Genomic DNA, 17,722 nt, shown 5'->3' with positions numbered 1-17,722 from the left:
AAGTAATTAATTATTATTTATTTAATTAACCTTTCTGCATTAGTCTAATACGAAAGGACAACCCTGTCATATCCCATATTCAATTGACTCCTACTATTCCACATGCTGAAATTCAAGGTCATTTATGTCTTTTTCTCTCACTACCTTACAATTCATCGCTCTAATAAAACTCCACCTGCTCCAACCTCACTTCCAAATCAGCTTCACTCAATTCTCTCTCTAGAAATAAAATAAAATAAAATAAATAATAAATATTATTATTATTATTATTTTTTTCTTTAGACAGTAATAGTATTAAGGCGAATAAAAACAAGAATGAAAGAAGATTATATATTTGGTAATTTTTTGTGGGATGTGCTGGCGGGTGCATATAAATAAAACCAACCAACAAACTCACACAGACCAATAAAAGAAGCCCCTCCCAGTAAGAGAGAGAGAGATAAAAAATCAGAACACGCTTTGAAACTGAAAGAGAGAGTGAGAGTGTGTGTTTGAGAGAGAGAAAGAGAGAGAGGAAAACAGAAACAAACGTTGTCTGTGAGTAAGAGAGAGAGAGAGAAACCCAGAAAATCAGAAAATCCAACCCCATTTTCTCTCTCTTTACTTTCCATTTGATCGGAGCCTCTCATTGTGCTTTTCCGATTACCGTCAAATCAGCTCCGTTCTCCGGTTCGGGTCGGTGCAATGGAGCAGTACGGCCGGTCCAGTGAAGGTTCGCGGTCTGATCCGTCCCCGGAATGGGCCGGGCCCGGAGCCCAAACCGGCCTCGAAGGTCTCTCTCTTTCTCTTTCTCTATATATATATATTTGCCTTTTGTGTTATTTGCGGTTCGTTTTGTTAGGTTCGGGGATTGTGATTTGTGGTTTTGGGGGAATGTGGGGGTTTCTGAACCGGGTTCGATCTTGATTGTGGAAAATGCAGAGCCTATGTGGCAATTGGGAATGGGTGCTGCGGAGGAATCGTATCCGCAACGCCCCGATGAGACTGATTGCACTTACTACTTGAGGACTGGCTTCTGTGGCTTTGGTTCGCGGTGTCGGTTCAATCACCCTCGTGACCGTGGCACGGTAATTTTGTTGTTGTTCTTGTTGTTGCTTAATTTCATTTCACCTGTGAAGGGTTTCTTAGTGTGATCGTGTGCTTCTGTGTTTGCAATTTCGTTTGATCTTGCTGAATATAGCATTTGTTTCACTGAGGTTAAGATGCTGTGTTTGCATTGTGCACTGTGATTTGGACTTTTGGTGCTTTGTAATTTGATGATGTTTGTGTGTTGTTTAGGTTGTTGGAGCTGAGAGGACTGCTGGGGAGTATCCGGAACGAGTTGGCCAGCCTGTCTGCCAGGTGCTTTTTATTGCTATACTGAACGATTGCATTTGACTGTTCTGTAATTCATTGTTTCTGTATAAAATGTTGATGATGATGGGTGGAGTGTGGTTATGTTTTTTGTTTTGGTTGTTTGTGATCATACTTTGAGCTGATTTGTATCTGCTGATGGTTATAATGCAGTATTACATGAGGACAAGAACGTGCAAGTTTGGTTCGTCATGCAAGTACCACCACCCGAGGCTAGCGGGAGGTGCTGCTGCCCCTGTGACGCTAAACTATTATGGATATCCATTGCGTCCGGTGTGTTATTTTTGTGTTTGCTGCATAAGACTAACCATATTTTGTGAATTTTCAGTTTAGTTTTCTGATTGTGTAAATTTATGTGAATTTGATTGTTGTAAATAATAACAATTAACAGGGTGAGAAGGAGTGTTCGTATTATGTGAAAACGGGACAATGCAAGTTTGGTGCAACTTGTAAATTCCATCATCCAGTTCCTGCTGGCGTCCAAATTCCAGCACCATCACCAGTTGCTCCAGTTTCTCCTTTGCCTGTACCAGTGCCTTCACCGTTATATTCAACCATGCAGCCCCCACCTGGTCCTTCATCACAGCAAATTGGTGTGCTGGTTGCAAGGCCTCCTATGCTGCCTGGCTCATTAGTCCAGAGTCCCTATGGACCTGTGGTACTTTCACCTGCCATGGTACCTATTTCTGGCTGGGGTCCTTATCAAGTAGGTCAATAATTTATTTTTGATTGCTCAGTCAATATGTTATGTGCATTTAGTGAAGCCGTTAACATTAGCTCTCTTGGTGCAGGCTTCTGGAACAGGTGCTATACTTCCTTCCGGTACTCCTAATGTTGGTTCAGCACAGCTTTACGGGATTACACAACTACCTTCATCAGCGGCCGGCTATCCTGGACTATATCAACTTCCTGGTTCCTTAGTTGGTCCATCAAGCAGTAATCAGAAGGAGCAGGCATTTCCAGAAAGGTCTAATCAACCAGATTATCAGTATTATCCAAAAACAGGGGAGGTTAAAGTTGGTCCATCCTATAGGTATCACCCTCCAACAGAAATGACTGCACCAAAAGCAAATGTGACTCTTAGTCCTGCAGGTCTTCCTTTGCGCCCGGTAATGGTTGCTTCTCAACTTTGTTATCATGTCGTGTCTCTTATTGTGCTGTGAATTACATATGCATTGTTGTTGTTCCATCATCCCTCTCCAACAGCTTCTAGAGATCAAAATAGCTATTTGTGAACTATAACCAAATTTATTTCTTATCATTTTGTTTTCAATAGCTTTTTGGAAAATTTGAAACATGTATGCTGAAACTCGAGCTTACTTTGAAAATCATCATTTAGAACAAAACAGCCATCGTTCCTTTGTTCCTGTGCTTTGATTTTTTTTAAGATGCACTTTTCTGGGGTTGTTTGAGGGTATGGAGTTGAAACTGTTGGTTTAATATTGTCACCTTGGGCTTGATTGGACCTTTATGAGAGTGGAATTCCCACTTTGTCATACATTCTTCTTAGTGGGACATCCTGTTCCTTTCTTTTGATGTATTATGTTAAAACTTTTGTGTGATCACTATAACTGCACCATGGGTAAGTTCAGTCTAAAAGATATTTAAAATCTTTAAGTGTGGATATGTTCTCTCTGCATAGCAAGGAACTATACCATAAACATCTAAAACTCATTATGACTTCTTTTAAAGTTTTTAAGCTAATACTGAAATATCATAACTTATTGTGATTTGTTTTATCGTTTTCTGTCGCATTTGATTGGTGTTACCAGGGAATTCTCACATTAATGTAACAATCATTAAGTTTTTTTTGTTTCTAATGTATTCCTTGAGGCAATTTTCCGAGTCCTGCATGTTGTAGTTACATATGTTACCAATGCTGTATATGGATGGCATGTTTTTGTTACATGGAAGTTATTTGTTTCATTTTTTATCCTTTTATGGGCATACACACACATGTATATCTTTCCCACTCCCACATATTTGGAATTTTTCATGTCATTGGTATATGGAAGTTTTATAATTGCTCTTTTGTAGCTTGCTTGTGGTTTCTAATTTTTTTTACTCCTGTATGTTAACATTATATTGATTACTGGGTAATGATCTTGTGATACCTATTGTACCTGTTACGGTGGTATCATCAAGATGTACTCTGTTGAATCAGAACATTACTAAGTCACTAACCCCTTTTTTCCAAATGTCAAGCTTTAGCAATTGATAGGATAATAGGAACAAGGTTGAGAATCTGTGCCTTGTTGCAGTCCATGACCATATTCATACCTTAGATTTCACTATCAAAAACTAAGTTCATTTGGTACTCAGAGATCTTGTAAATGAATATACCTCTTTAAGATTCTTAAGCCAATAATTAGTCCTTCATACATCTGTCTCAGTATTCTGAGATCTTCACTCCCCACTGGGGAGAGGGTGGGGTGAGAGTGGGCAAGTTTGTTAATGGCTGTATAGGTGAAATTGGCACATGTTACTTAAAATACACATTTGAAAATCGTTGCTCATAGACTTAAGAATGGTTATCATGAATGGCAGGGACTAAAACTGAAGTCCGTGGAAGAATCAAATTAGGGATAAATCAGCCATTGTCTCCTAACATTTTCTCGAGTAGCCAACATCATCAGGTTAGGAATCATATCCCTATATGTAGATCAGCTTGGCATATTAGCAAATTTCTTACTTGAAAATTGATCTATTCAATTCTTGTTGAGTTTAGGAAATGTGTCTAACATTGTTTTGATTTTGATGGTCATTTTTGTCCAAAATTTTTTTTTTTTTTATCTTTGTTATAAATTGCTGCTCTTGTCATGGTTTATGCTAGGGATTAGTATGAGTTTTTAGGTTCTTCTGAGATTGATGTTTTGCTTAATATAATCAAAACTTTTTAAATTTATGGACTGTCAATACTTGATAGTCTTAAATTTATAGGATTTAAGGATATGGATCTTGTCATGAAGTTTCCTAAATAAATGAGCAGAATAATAATAATAATAATAATAATAATAATAATTAATACACTCACTTGTGAAGGAAAGTTTAGATGCTCACTATTGAGGTTCAGTGACCAGGGTGTACTTATTTTGATCTATATGGGATTCTGGTAAATGCTCATCTGTCATAAAACATCTTGGATTGATGATTTGAAGAATTTATTGATTTTTAGCATAGGATGTGGTATAAGCACTATGGAAGATATGCTAGAATGTCTGGTTTTAGGCGTTCCAAGTTTCCTTGCAGACTGGTAGAGTCTTAAGATAATTTGGTGTCAGTAGTTTGAGCATTTTTCTTCTTTTTGCTCCAGTGTTATCAATTGTGGATTGCAGAAAGCTGATACTATATCATACATCAGATAGTTTTTTGCGTAATGGCTGAAATATGAGATATATAAATTATTTATGTATAAAATTTTAAATTGCATGCAAATTAAGTAAAATGAATAAAAATTGGCATAATATTTACTCAAATTTGTTTGGCTGGAGACTTGACGGAGATAACAAGAGGATGTAGGATGGATGCTGCAATCACCACCCATATTGGCTGCAATAGTAAACAGAGTTGCAATCATGGATCCAAGGAATTTCGCAATGCAATATGCAATAGTGGGCATAGCACTATAGTGCTCCTATAGAGGCTATTTAACAACACTGTCTTGTTCATTGCTGTGATTTTAAATTTAGCCCTGATAGTAAAATATTCTAAGGATCAAAGTTTCTCTTTTACCCTTTTTGTTGTTCTGTTACAACAATTTCAATAATCACTAATATCTCATAACATCATTATTGAATCCAGGGTTTTAAATAGCATGCTGCATTGCCGGTATAGCAGCGGGACAACCCCTTCCCACTACAGGGGTTGCCATAGTGGAGCGGCTGTATTGGACCAAATAGTGGGCTGAATAGCAGCCTTAGCAACATTGTGTCTTGATTCAAAAAACCCTCCAAACAGAAACATTAGGGCTTTATCGGAGGGTTATTTTTGAGATTTCAATTTCAAAAACTGATAAAGAAGACTTGGATTTAGAAGATGATGCTTGATGAATATTATCTAGGGAACTTGTATTTAGCTTTTGTTGGTATTTACTTGTATGTTTCGTCTAAGACACTTATACCTTTTTATTGTTAATTGTGGATGTGATTAATTTGGGGTTACTTTTACCATTTTTTAGAGTTTATATGCATATAATATGCATTATATGACTATATAAAGTATTCCAAAATGGTACCTATACCACTATCAACAATCTTGCTATACCGTTTTTGGGTGTGGCACGTTTTTGGGTTTGGCTCGTATGCGCCACTATTCGAAATTTAAAACATTTGATTGAATCAAACTACTTTTTATAGAATATCTTAGATGATCTCTTTGAAATGGTTTTTATCTTTCCTTTTTTCTTATTTAATTAGGATTATGGTGTCTACTCGGTCTGGTAAGAAATATTATTTATAGTATTTCTCTTTTCCTCCTTCTCTACCATAATCCCTATATTCTCTACAAGGATCAAGTATCCCAAAGTTTTAAATAAGAAGAGAATGTGAATGATTTAATCAAATATTGAACACAACCATTTGCCCTTTAAGCAAAATCCCTATTATGGTCTTGGGATTGGGAATAAACAAAGGCCTACGAGTTATGCCACCCGGAATTGTGGTAAATTTCTAATATAATTGAGAGTTGATGGCGAAGATCCAACTTTAGTCGAAGAATTTAGTTGAAGAGTCTCAGGTCAGCAAGTTAACATCCATCCCCATACTAGCCAATCTGAATTCGAGGAAGTTTTTACCATATTTTCTACATGTTAAAACCCTACAAAAGTCTTATCTCATGGGGTGAAGTTTACTAGCACGTGGTGTGCTTATTTCTCTACAAAATTGTGCTCAATTTCATAAGCGATAATTTCATTATGATCTTATTAGTTGAGGAAAAGTCCACATGAATTAGATCTTTTGAGGAACATGTCAAGAGATAATTATATTTGGTTAGACAATTTATGGTTGGTAAACAAGGGTAATTGTTTTGGAAAGTATGAAATGTATCATCAAATATTCAATATGATTCCACGAGATATCTTTCATTCAAGTAATTAGTTCTAACCAATTGAAAGGATCTTCTGATCAATCCAAGGATATTTGATTTCGTCACGAACCAATATTCAATATATTACATATTGATCAATCAAAGGGAGATTCAACAATTGAAAGAAAAATTGGTTCTTTGCTAGGATCAATCCTTTATTCGTACAAAACAAACAAAGATAGAGTCATAGCGATTCCTTAAAATCCTTTTTGGATATTCCTTAATGTGCCAACTATTCATGGAGCATGAGATCCACTTGTTCTTTTTTCTCTGATAGATGGTCAAAACTTAATTTGGGTTAAAATCCTATTGATAAGTCTAATAAAGATAAAAGTTTGTTGAAAAAAGAACAAAAGAAACATCTTGTTCTTTGTAGGAGGATCTAAAAGGAAAAAAATTAATGAATTTATTCAAGATAATTATGAATCAATCAATACTATTAGGTTATGTCCAAAGCCAAAATTTTAGTAAACCATTTAACACTTTTCCCGATTAACAATTTTATGACATTTAGATACTTGGTTCTTGCGAAAAAAGTGTGGAGGGGACCTGATAACAAACCTAAGACAACAGGGTTTACATACACATGACCTATATGTACGTAACTTCCATTATGCCAGTCTGCCCCAGAGTTCAAGTGTGAAAAAAGAAGTATCATTAACCTAGCTTCTTTTAATCTCGAGCATCGACATTGGATTCAATAGTAATAGCAAGGGATTCTAGTGTAGCCTTTTGTTCTAACAACTTATTCTTTCACTTTCAAAGGATAAACTCGCATATTATGAGTGGAAATCCCTAGTGATAAACTTTCTTAGAGAAGAAAGAGTGTTCATCTGGGAAGCATTAATTCATAAATTTGTTTCTCGTATTTGTATTTGATACTTATATGATATAGATACTCTTGGCTACTTCCTCGTTTCATATACATAAAATATCCAAACTTATGAAGCACCGATACTTCTATTTATTTCTTGTACCTAATATCAATGCTTTTCGATACTTCACTAATGCGTGTCAGTGTTCGTGAAGTATCTAAGCCCTTAAAACATTTATATCCAATAAAACTACATGAAAACAAACATATGTAGTGTATAAAACATTGTCTCTTGATAAACCAAAGATGTAATTTGTTCTCTTTATGAATTATTTTAAGGAATGAGATATGGTGCTATTCCTTCATGTAAATTACAGGAAGAAATTTCTGATGACAATGGTTTATAGTTATATTTTTAGTTTGGCAATATTATTACTTGTTGGTACTTCACCACTACATCTTGGTGTTGGTGAAGTATCTACTCACATTTATATCCAATAAAACTGCATGAAAACTTAAAAGAATGTGTAGCATAAAAACATTGTCTCTCCATAAACCAAAGATGTAAATTGTTCTCTTTATGAATTAATTTAAGTAAGGGATGAGATTGATAGTTCTATTCCTATATGTAAATTAAATTTATTATGACAATGGTTTATAATGTTATTTTTATATGAATACCTTTTGATACTTGACCAATACGTGTTGGTGTTGGTGAAGTGTCTGCGCACACTTATATCCAATAAAGCTACATAAAAACATACGAGTATGTGTAGTATAGAAACATTGTCTCTCCATAAGCCAAAGATGCAAATTGCTCTCTTTATGAATTATTTTAAGTAAGGAATGAGATTGATAGTTCTATTCCGATATGTAAGTTATAGGAAGAATTTATGATGACAATGATTTATAATTTTGTTTTTAGTTTGGCAATATCAATAACTTTTGATACTTTCACCATTACGTGTTGGTGTTGGTGAAGTGTCTATGCCCTTAAAACATTTATATCTAATAAAACTACATGAAAACATACATTATGTGTAGTATAGAAACATTGTCTTTCCATAAACCAAAGATGTAAATTGCTCTCTTTATGAATTATTTTAATTAAGGAATGAGATTTATTGTGCTCTTCCTATTATGTAAATTATAGGAGGAAATTTATGATGACAATGATTTATAATTTTATTTTTAGTTTGGCAATATCAATACTTTTTTGATACTTCACCAATACGTGTTGGTGTTGATGAAGTGTCTACGTCCTCAAAACATTTATATCCAATAAAACTTCATGAAAACATAGTATGTGTAGTATATAAAATTCTCTCCATAAACCGAAGATGTAAATTGTCCTCTTTTTTCTAAGTAAGGAATGAGATTGATAGTTCTATTCCTATATGTAAGTTATAAGAAGAAATTTATGATGACAATGGTTTATAATTTTATTATTATTTTGGCAATGTCTAAGAAATATGTTTTTTATTTGGATTTGTAGAATTCTAGTTATATATTTATTATTATGTTTTATGAATTTATATATATTTTTAGTTCATACCATCCTGAATCACAAAAGCACAGTGAGAGCAAAACTTCATTTAAGGAAGCAAGACCTGTCAATCAATACTATTTGACTATGTCAAAAGCCAAAATTTCAGTAAAACCATTTAGCTTTGTTTCCAGGTTGACGGATTTCGGACAACCAGTTACCTGATTTTTGTGTAATAGTTTTTTGTGGTTTGTTTTGGTATGTTTTGATACATTTTTTTAGTCATTTTTTATAGCTCCTTGATTTATTTCACCTTATGCATCATCTTCCACAACTTCAGTGTTTTCCTTATTTTATCTAGAATTGGTCTTGATAGGCACCCAAACACTTGGAGAACCTATCCTTTAAAAGCTAGTTGTCAAGGGGGCGAACCAAACGCTCAAATATTCCACTGAACATCCCATACTAAAATTAGACACCATATGTAATACCCAGAACACTATTAGGCCCCAACTTAATTTCCATGTAGGATCTGTTCAGACAAACGTCTTCATAAGGAGTTTTAGGTGAAAAAAAAATTCAAATTGACTTGTTCAAGCTAAAATTAACTTATGTATGAGTTAAAAATAAAATTTTTAGCAAAGCTATATGACTAAACTTCTACAAATTAGTTTGTATATAAGATAATTTTAAGTTATGTAGAAACTAATTTCCAATTTTCTTTCCTAAAAGTACTTATTGGAGAACCTTGTTTAGTTAGATTAGATCTTTATTTCTTTTGATTTGTTATGTGTTAAAATTAAGATTTTGGCTATTTGAACTTTGCTTTTTATGCCTGAATATTACTTCTGTCATGGAATGCCTTTTACGTCACGTATAACCTTTTTATGAAAGAACTATACATAATATTGGCGTTTGTGCTGATATATTGCCCCCATTAGTTGCATTTGCTTGAAATCTTTGAGAATGCTAGGAACATCTTGTTCTGCATGTTTCTTTGTAGAACGTAGGTGCCTGTGCTCTGTCATCTATTTGGTCTCAATCTATGTTCTGTACTAGCTTGAGTTGTTCAACTTTGTTTCATGGATAATTTCCGTCATGTGATTTTATATTAGGACTACTTTTCTACATGTTTGGAGTACTTGATTTTCTTCAATGTGACTTCTGAAATATGATAAACTAGTCTTTAATATTTCATTCAGCTGTAATTGTTCTCTCCTCTTCTTGCATCAGTGTTCCTCTAAGGAGTTTTGCTCAAGAAAAGTATCATAATATTTTATAATTTTGTTTCCTGATAGGTTTAAAAAGTACCGCATGACAATGATAAGTTTGTCTATCAATTGAATTGCTATTGAAAAATATCTATTGACGGCCTTGTTAATCATCAATCTAATGATTGTGTCTGATAATCAGGGCGCATCACCTTGCACTCATTATGCACAACATGGAGTATGTAAGTTTGGTTCTGCATGCAAATTCGATCATTCTATGGGATCACTGAGTTATAGTCCATCTGCTTCTTCCCTGGCTGACATGCCTGTTGCACCCTATCCTGTGGGTTCAACAATTGGTACTCTTGCTCCATCATCTTCATCGTCAGAGTTGCGGCTCGAACTTTCCTCTGGATCCAGCAAGGAGTCTGTTCCATCCAGAATGTCTTCATCATCAGGAATGTTGACCGGGTCAATTGGATTGACTTTGTCAACTGGTGGACCCATTTCTCAATCAAATAGTCAGCCATCTGCTCCAAGTTTGGATCCATCAGCCACTGCCACTAGTACCACAAGTAGCAATGTCTCTCACACCTCAAGCTAAGCAATGTGAATGCATACCTCATCATTACTCCTTTTTTCCATCTCAATTCTTCCACTGGACATAATTATTCAAGGAGGTCCTCCAATAGGTTTTCTTTTCAGTTATCCCAGTTCCACTTTCAAGTCTAGCACACTTCACACCAAATTATCTTTGTGTTTATATAATCTTTTTATGGCCATCTCTTTGATCTTGAATAAATCATGGCCATCCTTGAGAATTTTAGCAATCCATACGACCACCTTGCTTTTGAATAACTCTCAAAGAATCTGCAAGCCCATTGTGCACATGCCCTTTCACATCTCCACATTTCGGAGCTTGTAATGCTTATCTGTGCTCCAATCTTTTTTATACTAGAACATTCTGTCCAGACTTCCGTATACCACGTCTTTATGTCTCTTCACCTGAACCCTTTTCTAATTTGGGACAATTTTCCATTTCTGTTTTGTAAGTGCTGTTTAATACGTTTCCCAACAACTTGTATTTAGGGTTTATCGTGAAGAGAAGTAACCAGGAGACTACAATGAGGCTTCACATTGCTATCTTATATGGTTTTAGATACACGGTGATGTTGTGAAATGAAAAGCTTGACTTGCTACTTAAATTTATTACAAAATACATATATGAAGAAACAAATCTAAATTACCACATTTGAATGCGTAATAACCTTTATTACCTTTTTCGTTAGTTCATACCTGATCAAGGTTCATTCTGAGATCATTTATTTTTCAGGTGTTTCTTTAATTATATATATCTCACCTTCCCCTCTGATGAATATGTTTTGGGCCAATTCTCTCCACCAGATCAAAAAATCCCAAATTACCCTTCTCATCTTTTCTGGATTTTTATATTCGGAATGAAAAAAAAGCTTTTGGATTTTAGCAGCGGGAAGATATTACTGTGTTACATATTGTTATATCTGGAAAGCACATTTCAGTTCTGAATTTGTATATCAAGAACTGTGTCTGTTTTTTGTATTGCGGATTGGAAAAATAAGGATAAGGATAAAACATATATATTTTTTTTAGTGTTGGGTGTAGGTCATAATTGATCATCTGGTGCAGGAAGAATTAGTGTATGTTTTGTTGCAAGATGCTTGCACTTGGCACGGAACATCCAGTGATGCTCACTATGCAGTGTGTAGTGCACTCGGCCAACAAAAACGATGGCATAAAAAAAAGAAAGTCCAATTGCGCCATTAGACTTCTGAAGTGAAATTCCAAGTTGGTGGATGATAATGCACGTAAAATAATTCTTCAGTTTCATATCCCACTGGGCTTTCAAAATTGTTTTGGCATGATACAAAATTATGCTCTGAAGACAAGAAAATCTAGTTTTTCAGGATAGATTTCGTACTAGAAGTACTCTAGATTTTTTATTAAGCTTGGTTTCATCTTGTTAAGTTTTTAAAATTAATTCAGATACTGATTTGTGCTTAAAAATGTATATTTTAAAACTACTTTTAATCATTATTTTAGTTAGGTTAGAACAAAGAAAAAAAAACTGCTATAAATATTAAAGAAAATTATGATGAAAATGGATAAGGTTGGAAAAGAAACATAATCTCATTTCCTGAAGACAAGTATTTCTAAAATTTTAAGGGCTACCAAATTACAGATATTTATGGCTAATTGATAAAGCTTTTTGTTTCATTTTTTTAATATGGTCTAAAAGGTGGCAGTTAAGTTATTCGACATAGATCAGTGAATACTTTCTACCATATGATTGTAAAAAATATCATTGAAATTTTCAAGTTAAAAAATACCACATTATTATACTGACTGCGATCAAGTTAAATACATGACCGTTTCAAATTCCCAAAGTTAAAAATGTCCGTATAATTAATTACAATAGCCGTGAATTAAAGACGCCACGGTTTTAAAGATTTTCTCGTACCTAGCTCAGAAAAGAAACGTCTGAGTACAGTAAAGAAAAGAAAAATGTGTAATGTGATAAATATTTGTCATGTTTGATCTTTAAAAAGGAAAAACTAGTAATAATGCTATGACTAAAATCATCACTCCGATCAGCATATTTTCAACCAGCCCAAAATTTATCCAAATAAAATAACAATTTTTGAACTCATATTCTATCAGTGTCAAATAGAAATAAAAAAAACAACGACACTGTAAAAGTGCCTCACTCTAAGCGTTTCTTTCAGTAATTTATAGTTTATGAGTGATAATATAAGTGTATCAATTAGTTTTATCTTAATAACTAGCTAGCCTGAAAGCTAGTATATTTCTTGAACACGTTTAACAATTCTTGCGTCAATGCTACGTTGAAAAAAATGCGTAGTATTCATCAGACACTGAAAATTACATGTCACGAATTGGTCTTAAGTAACAATAAATAATATTACTATATTATAATAACAATATGATCAAAGACATCACATAAATGAGTTTTCATGGAACGAGAGAGAGAGAAGAAGTGATCTGGTAGAGGTACTAAAGATTTTTTCAACATCTTGGAACCAAAATGAGCTCACCCGTGTGTGAATTTAGTAACCACCTTCGAAGAAATCAAAGAACTAATTCAAAACCAAAATTACCTTACAGACGTACCGCGACTGCATGCAAGTAGCACGTGACCATGTGCTGGTCAATCTTCTCACAGAACACAGAATCGAATATTTAAGTTTAGGAAGAAGAGTCAATAAAATTTAGTTATGTAACACGTACCATGATGTTCTAACACTATAATAATCTCTTATAAAACACCCTTTGATAAAGGTCCCTTATCTCAACTGATCGAGCTCAGAAGGGTGAGTATCCCGAGCCAACATTGCCAAAGGGAGGAACTGATGGAGAATATGTTGTTGAAGAAACCACCTGACTCATTAGCCCGTAGTTTGAGCTATCAGTGAAGGGATGCAATGCATCCATGCACCCTTCCTCAACAATCCTTGATGGATTTTTAAACATAGCTGCTAGTTCATTGGAACTGCAATCCCATGATTGATGATTATCCCATAATCCTTTACCAAGATCACTTGGGCAAGAAGTATCTGCATAGCTAAGGGCCACTGTTGCTTGCATGTTCAAGGCTTCTTCAGAGGTGTCAAAATGTGGCTGAACCTGCATGGAGTTTGAGTTAACGTGACCTGAAGCACTGGCATTGCCCTTCTTGAAACAGTTACCGGGAACTATGCATTCAAGATAGCCAGAGTTAGAGTCACTGGAGAAGAAGAAATTATCATCCTGAGGTGACCCAAGAGCAGTGTCAGCATATAAGTCAGAAGGGTTTTGAATGTGGGAAGTGAAAGTAGCAAGGTGAGATAGGCTACTTTGATTGGTTAGTTGTATGTTGTTGTGAGTGTTATGTGAAGGTGGCAAGAGAGGTTGAGCATTGAAAGGAGTTAGAGCATTGTGGAAAATGTTGGTATCTTTAGAGTATACAAAGTTGGTTCTTGCTTGGCATCCTTTCATGGACAGAGCAGCTCTGTCATAAGCAAGAGCTGCTTCTTCAGCAGTGTCAAATGTTCCAAGCCAATGTCTTTCTTTAGTTAAAGGGTTTCTGATTTCAGCAGCATATCTACCCCAAGGCCTTCTTCTCACCCCGAGAAACCTTCCTGGTTCTGCTTGCTTTCCTCGCCCTCTTCTCTCACCACAAGTTGAGGTGTTACGTTGAAGAAGAGACAAATTCATTTGGGTTGGGTTTGACTCATATCCTTTGAGGGAAACATCTGAGGTTCTAGAGGTGGACATGGCTTGGAAAATGGAAAGAAATATGTGTTTGATTAGGGGAAGGGAATTTAAATAGTGTCACCTCAAGGGAGCAAACAAGAGAATGTGAATGAAAAGGGTGAAGTAGTGCCAAGTCTTTTAAAGACAGTGACTTCATCATGGGAGAAGGAAAAGGAGATTTTGCATATGTCATTTTTATGCAAACCGTTTTCCCCTTTTCACCTACCTATAAAATCTTGTTATTATCTCAGTATATCATAAATCTGTCCAATTTTCTGTCACATGTCAATTTTTAATCAACCTTTTTCCTTTTATACCAATGACATTTTGGTTTTTATCATAAATGTTGCCTTTCTCTTTTCCTGTGGTTTTGCACGGGACTGATGCTAGTTTCTCTCCATCCCATCATCTAGTAGTATACTTCATGGTGAAAATAAAGATTCCCTTTACTTGCCAAATACTTTTAGTGGGGCTCTACAAACTGCAATTTGGGTTTTTTCCCCTTTGCAACAATCATTTTCTTCATTGTTCCAATGATATTTAAAATGGATTTGCTGTATCTTAGTAATAAGCATAATAACTGATTTACCGTGGTAAGTTAAAAAATAGATCTACCTTAGTTTTTGAACTCGGTGAAAATGTAAAGTTTAGTGAGCCAATTATTGCATTTGGTCCATGCAAGGTATTGGCATTTGATTAGCATTGGCAAAATTGAATCCTTATGTGTATCAGTTCATGTGTAAAGGCCAGGCCAATCATGAAACTCTTCCAGCTAAAATCTATTATGTTGAATAAATCACCACTTCTCCCAAAGGTATTATTCTCTCCTAAGTAGTCTTTAAAGTATTGAAACTATCTCTGAAGTATGGAATATTCATCATTTTATGTTCCTAAGTTGAAGTATTTCTGTACAGTTCAAGGACCCATGTGGAGGACTCTTATTACTTAGAGGATTACTTGACATGAATTTTATTACTTTGATAACTAATTATGTGGTGCCTTTTACTTTAGGAGGATCATTAAAGAGAAAATGTAATAGTTTAAGAATGAAATTGATGATTTACTCCTATTTTGTTCTTTTCAGCAGAAGAGACAATATTGAAAAACTAATACTCACACATCTCAGAAGAAAAAGGCTTGACCCTATAACTTTTATGTTATTTGATATGTATGTATAAATTACAAAGAAATCTATCATAAGATCATAAACTATATGTTTCAGCTAGTGCCATTTATAGAGAACTTCACTGGATGACTGATATATTCCGGGGCAGAACAGGAAATGAGAGCAACTGCATTATTTTTCTGCATTCTCCTTGACTGTCTCCAATCTTTGAATTTGGAATCACTATATCTTAGCAAACTGTTCACCAGCTTCAGGCAATATACACATGAAACCTTTTTATGCTAAATAATCAAAATTACATACTAAACTCTTGTTTGCTTCATAGTTTTCAAAAAGGAGCAGTTAAAATTATCTGACCAGGATGAACATTATTTAATAATTTGATATTTTGTTAAGTCTTCCCTGTACTGTGTCAATGAACCAACACCACACTAGAATACACAAATATAAAAGGTTGCCTTATGAAAGGCCCACATATTGAATTCTTAATTGTGTTTGTTAGTTCGTCTTTCAATGGTAGAATTTTCAGTACTGATGTGTCATGAATGGTTTATTAGGCAGAAGTGATGGTAGTAGTTCACATGCCTCAATAATGAAGTTAAGTTTAGCAAAGGAATGAGTGTCAAATTACCGAAACCACTCAATATAAAATATCAGATTTTCTTGTAAATACTTCTTTCATGCCAAAAACATATGTAGTTTCTAGCAGAGTTCCCTTTCAATCAAAACTTTATTCCTGTGTTTGTGTCTTAGATCTTTCAAGTACAATTCTAGAATGTTCATTATCAGTTTTCGCTTAAACCCCACCATTTTGATTTGTGAAAGTACATAGTAATGTCATATTAGTCATTCAAAATAAGAAAACTTCAAATAAAAATATATGAAATTTTAAGTTGTTTCATCTATGTCCCTAATTTTCACCAGTTACTGTCCTGATTCTCAATACATATCAATATTACAACATGGTAAGTAATGTGATTAATAAGTTGCACTTTCGTGGACTTATCTCAAATTTTATTAGTTTCAGGGACTAGTTTAACAGTGTTTGACACTTTCAAATAGCAAAATGGTATTTTACTCATAGTGTTCTTATAATAAATATTTTAATCAAATTTACGTGTAAGGTTTTAAAAAATGTCTGTGAGCACAATTTCAGTCACACTGTCAAGGCTTTTGCAGTCTCTTTTGTCTATAATTTTTCAACATGTCAAGAATTGTGACAAAACATTAACCACAATTTTAACTTTGGATATGTATAATTTGACAGCAGCATAAATGTACCAGCAGAGTGTTTAAGGGCTAGTGTATAAATTTAAGAAAGGCTTATCAATGGCACAAAATAGATACTGATAAAACATTGCATAGAGATGTACTATGCAAATTTCCATTGATCAATTTTCAATAAAGTCTGATAATGAGAGACATGAGTACTGATCTCCAAAAGGCAATAGAAAAAAGAGTAGTCAAAAAGGGCAACGAAAAGCTTAAACGAAGCCTGCAAATTGAAGTTGACTAAACCGCCCCACAAGACAAAAGTTATAGTGGGCCACCATTTTATTGATTCACAGACAGCTCTTGTTGTAGTATAATTTTACTCTCTTTAATTAATTAAGCCTGCAAAATCATTGTATGTGGCATTGGAAATAGCATGCCACTAATCATATCAAAAGGGTCAAGCCGTTTTGTTGTTTTTAACATTTTTCCCAGTGCCACACAATGCTTTGTCATCAGTAACACCATGTTGGCTCGATTAAACTTGCAGTGATCCCACTAAATTTTTGTAAACAGTGCAAGTGAAAAGTATTCAAACAGGAGACCAATATGAAAGAGATCACAAACGGCTCAATTACAGTTGTTTGATTAAGAAATCATTTGGGTTTTGACTCTAAGAACCCTTGACTCTTCCACTAAAGATTTCAAACAGCCGAAAGATACAGATATGTTAGCTTCATTTGGGTCCCCAGTGTTGAAGGCAAGATATTATTGGTATTAATGCTCTTCCTGTACCAACACAAACCAAAAATATTGACATACATAAACTCAAATATAAAGAAAAAGCATGAAGTTTCTTTTAGCCATAGCCATAGCTTTAGCTGTTTTATAATTCAATGCATGGGAAGAGAAAAAGGAGTTTAATTATGAGTGACATGATTACACAATACATACTATTACACACAGACACAACACATATGAGGTGTTAATTTGGTAAGAGCATAAACATATAAACTATGATTATCACAGATTAATAGTCAAGATGACCATCACCTTTCTTTTCCCAATATATATATAAATAATATGATGATTGGATTAATAGTGTTGGAACTTACCATTTGGTAAGAAGAAAGTTTAGTCAGGGC

At 34.4% G+C, this 17,722-nt stretch overlaps 2 protein-coding genes across 2 annotated transcripts; one reads left to right on the top strand and one right to left on the bottom strand.

Moving 5' to 3' along the window:
* The first annotated feature begins 356 nt into the window (after nucleotides 1-356).
* On the top strand, nucleotides 357-11,200 carry LOC137832359 (zinc finger CCCH domain-containing protein 34-like). Its single transcript, XM_068640497.1, has 7 exons — nucleotides 357-772; nucleotides 922-1,067; nucleotides 1,279-1,341; nucleotides 1,507-1,626; nucleotides 1,745-2,059; nucleotides 2,145-2,462; nucleotides 10,152-11,200. The coding sequence occupies exons 1-7, from the start codon at nucleotides 685-687 to the stop codon at nucleotides 10,551-10,553; spliced, it is 1,452 nt and encodes a 483-aa protein (XP_068496598.1). The 5' UTR covers nucleotides 357-684; the 3' UTR covers nucleotides 10,554-11,200.
* A 1,782-nt stretch (nucleotides 11,201-12,982) lies between these two features.
* On the bottom strand, nucleotides 12,983-14,330 carry LOC137833163 (ethylene-responsive transcription factor ERF086-like). The gene has a single exon (XM_068641522.1). The coding sequence runs from the start codon at nucleotides 14,258-14,260 to the stop codon at nucleotides 13,310-13,312; it is 951 nt and encodes a 316-aa protein (XP_068497623.1). The 5' UTR covers nucleotides 14,261-14,330; the 3' UTR covers nucleotides 12,983-13,309.
* Nucleotides 14,331-17,722: the final 3,392 nt, after the last annotated feature.

Source organism: Phaseolus vulgaris, chromosome 6 (genome assembly GCF_000499845.2).
Source record: "Phaseolus vulgaris cultivar G19833 chromosome 6, P. vulgaris v2.0, whole genome shotgun sequence".
Lineage (NCBI taxonomy): Eukaryota > Viridiplantae > Streptophyta > Magnoliopsida > Fabales > Fabaceae > Phaseolus > Phaseolus vulgaris.
Note: the sequence above shows the minus strand (reverse complement) of the source record. Positions and strands in the feature narration are given on the sequence as shown.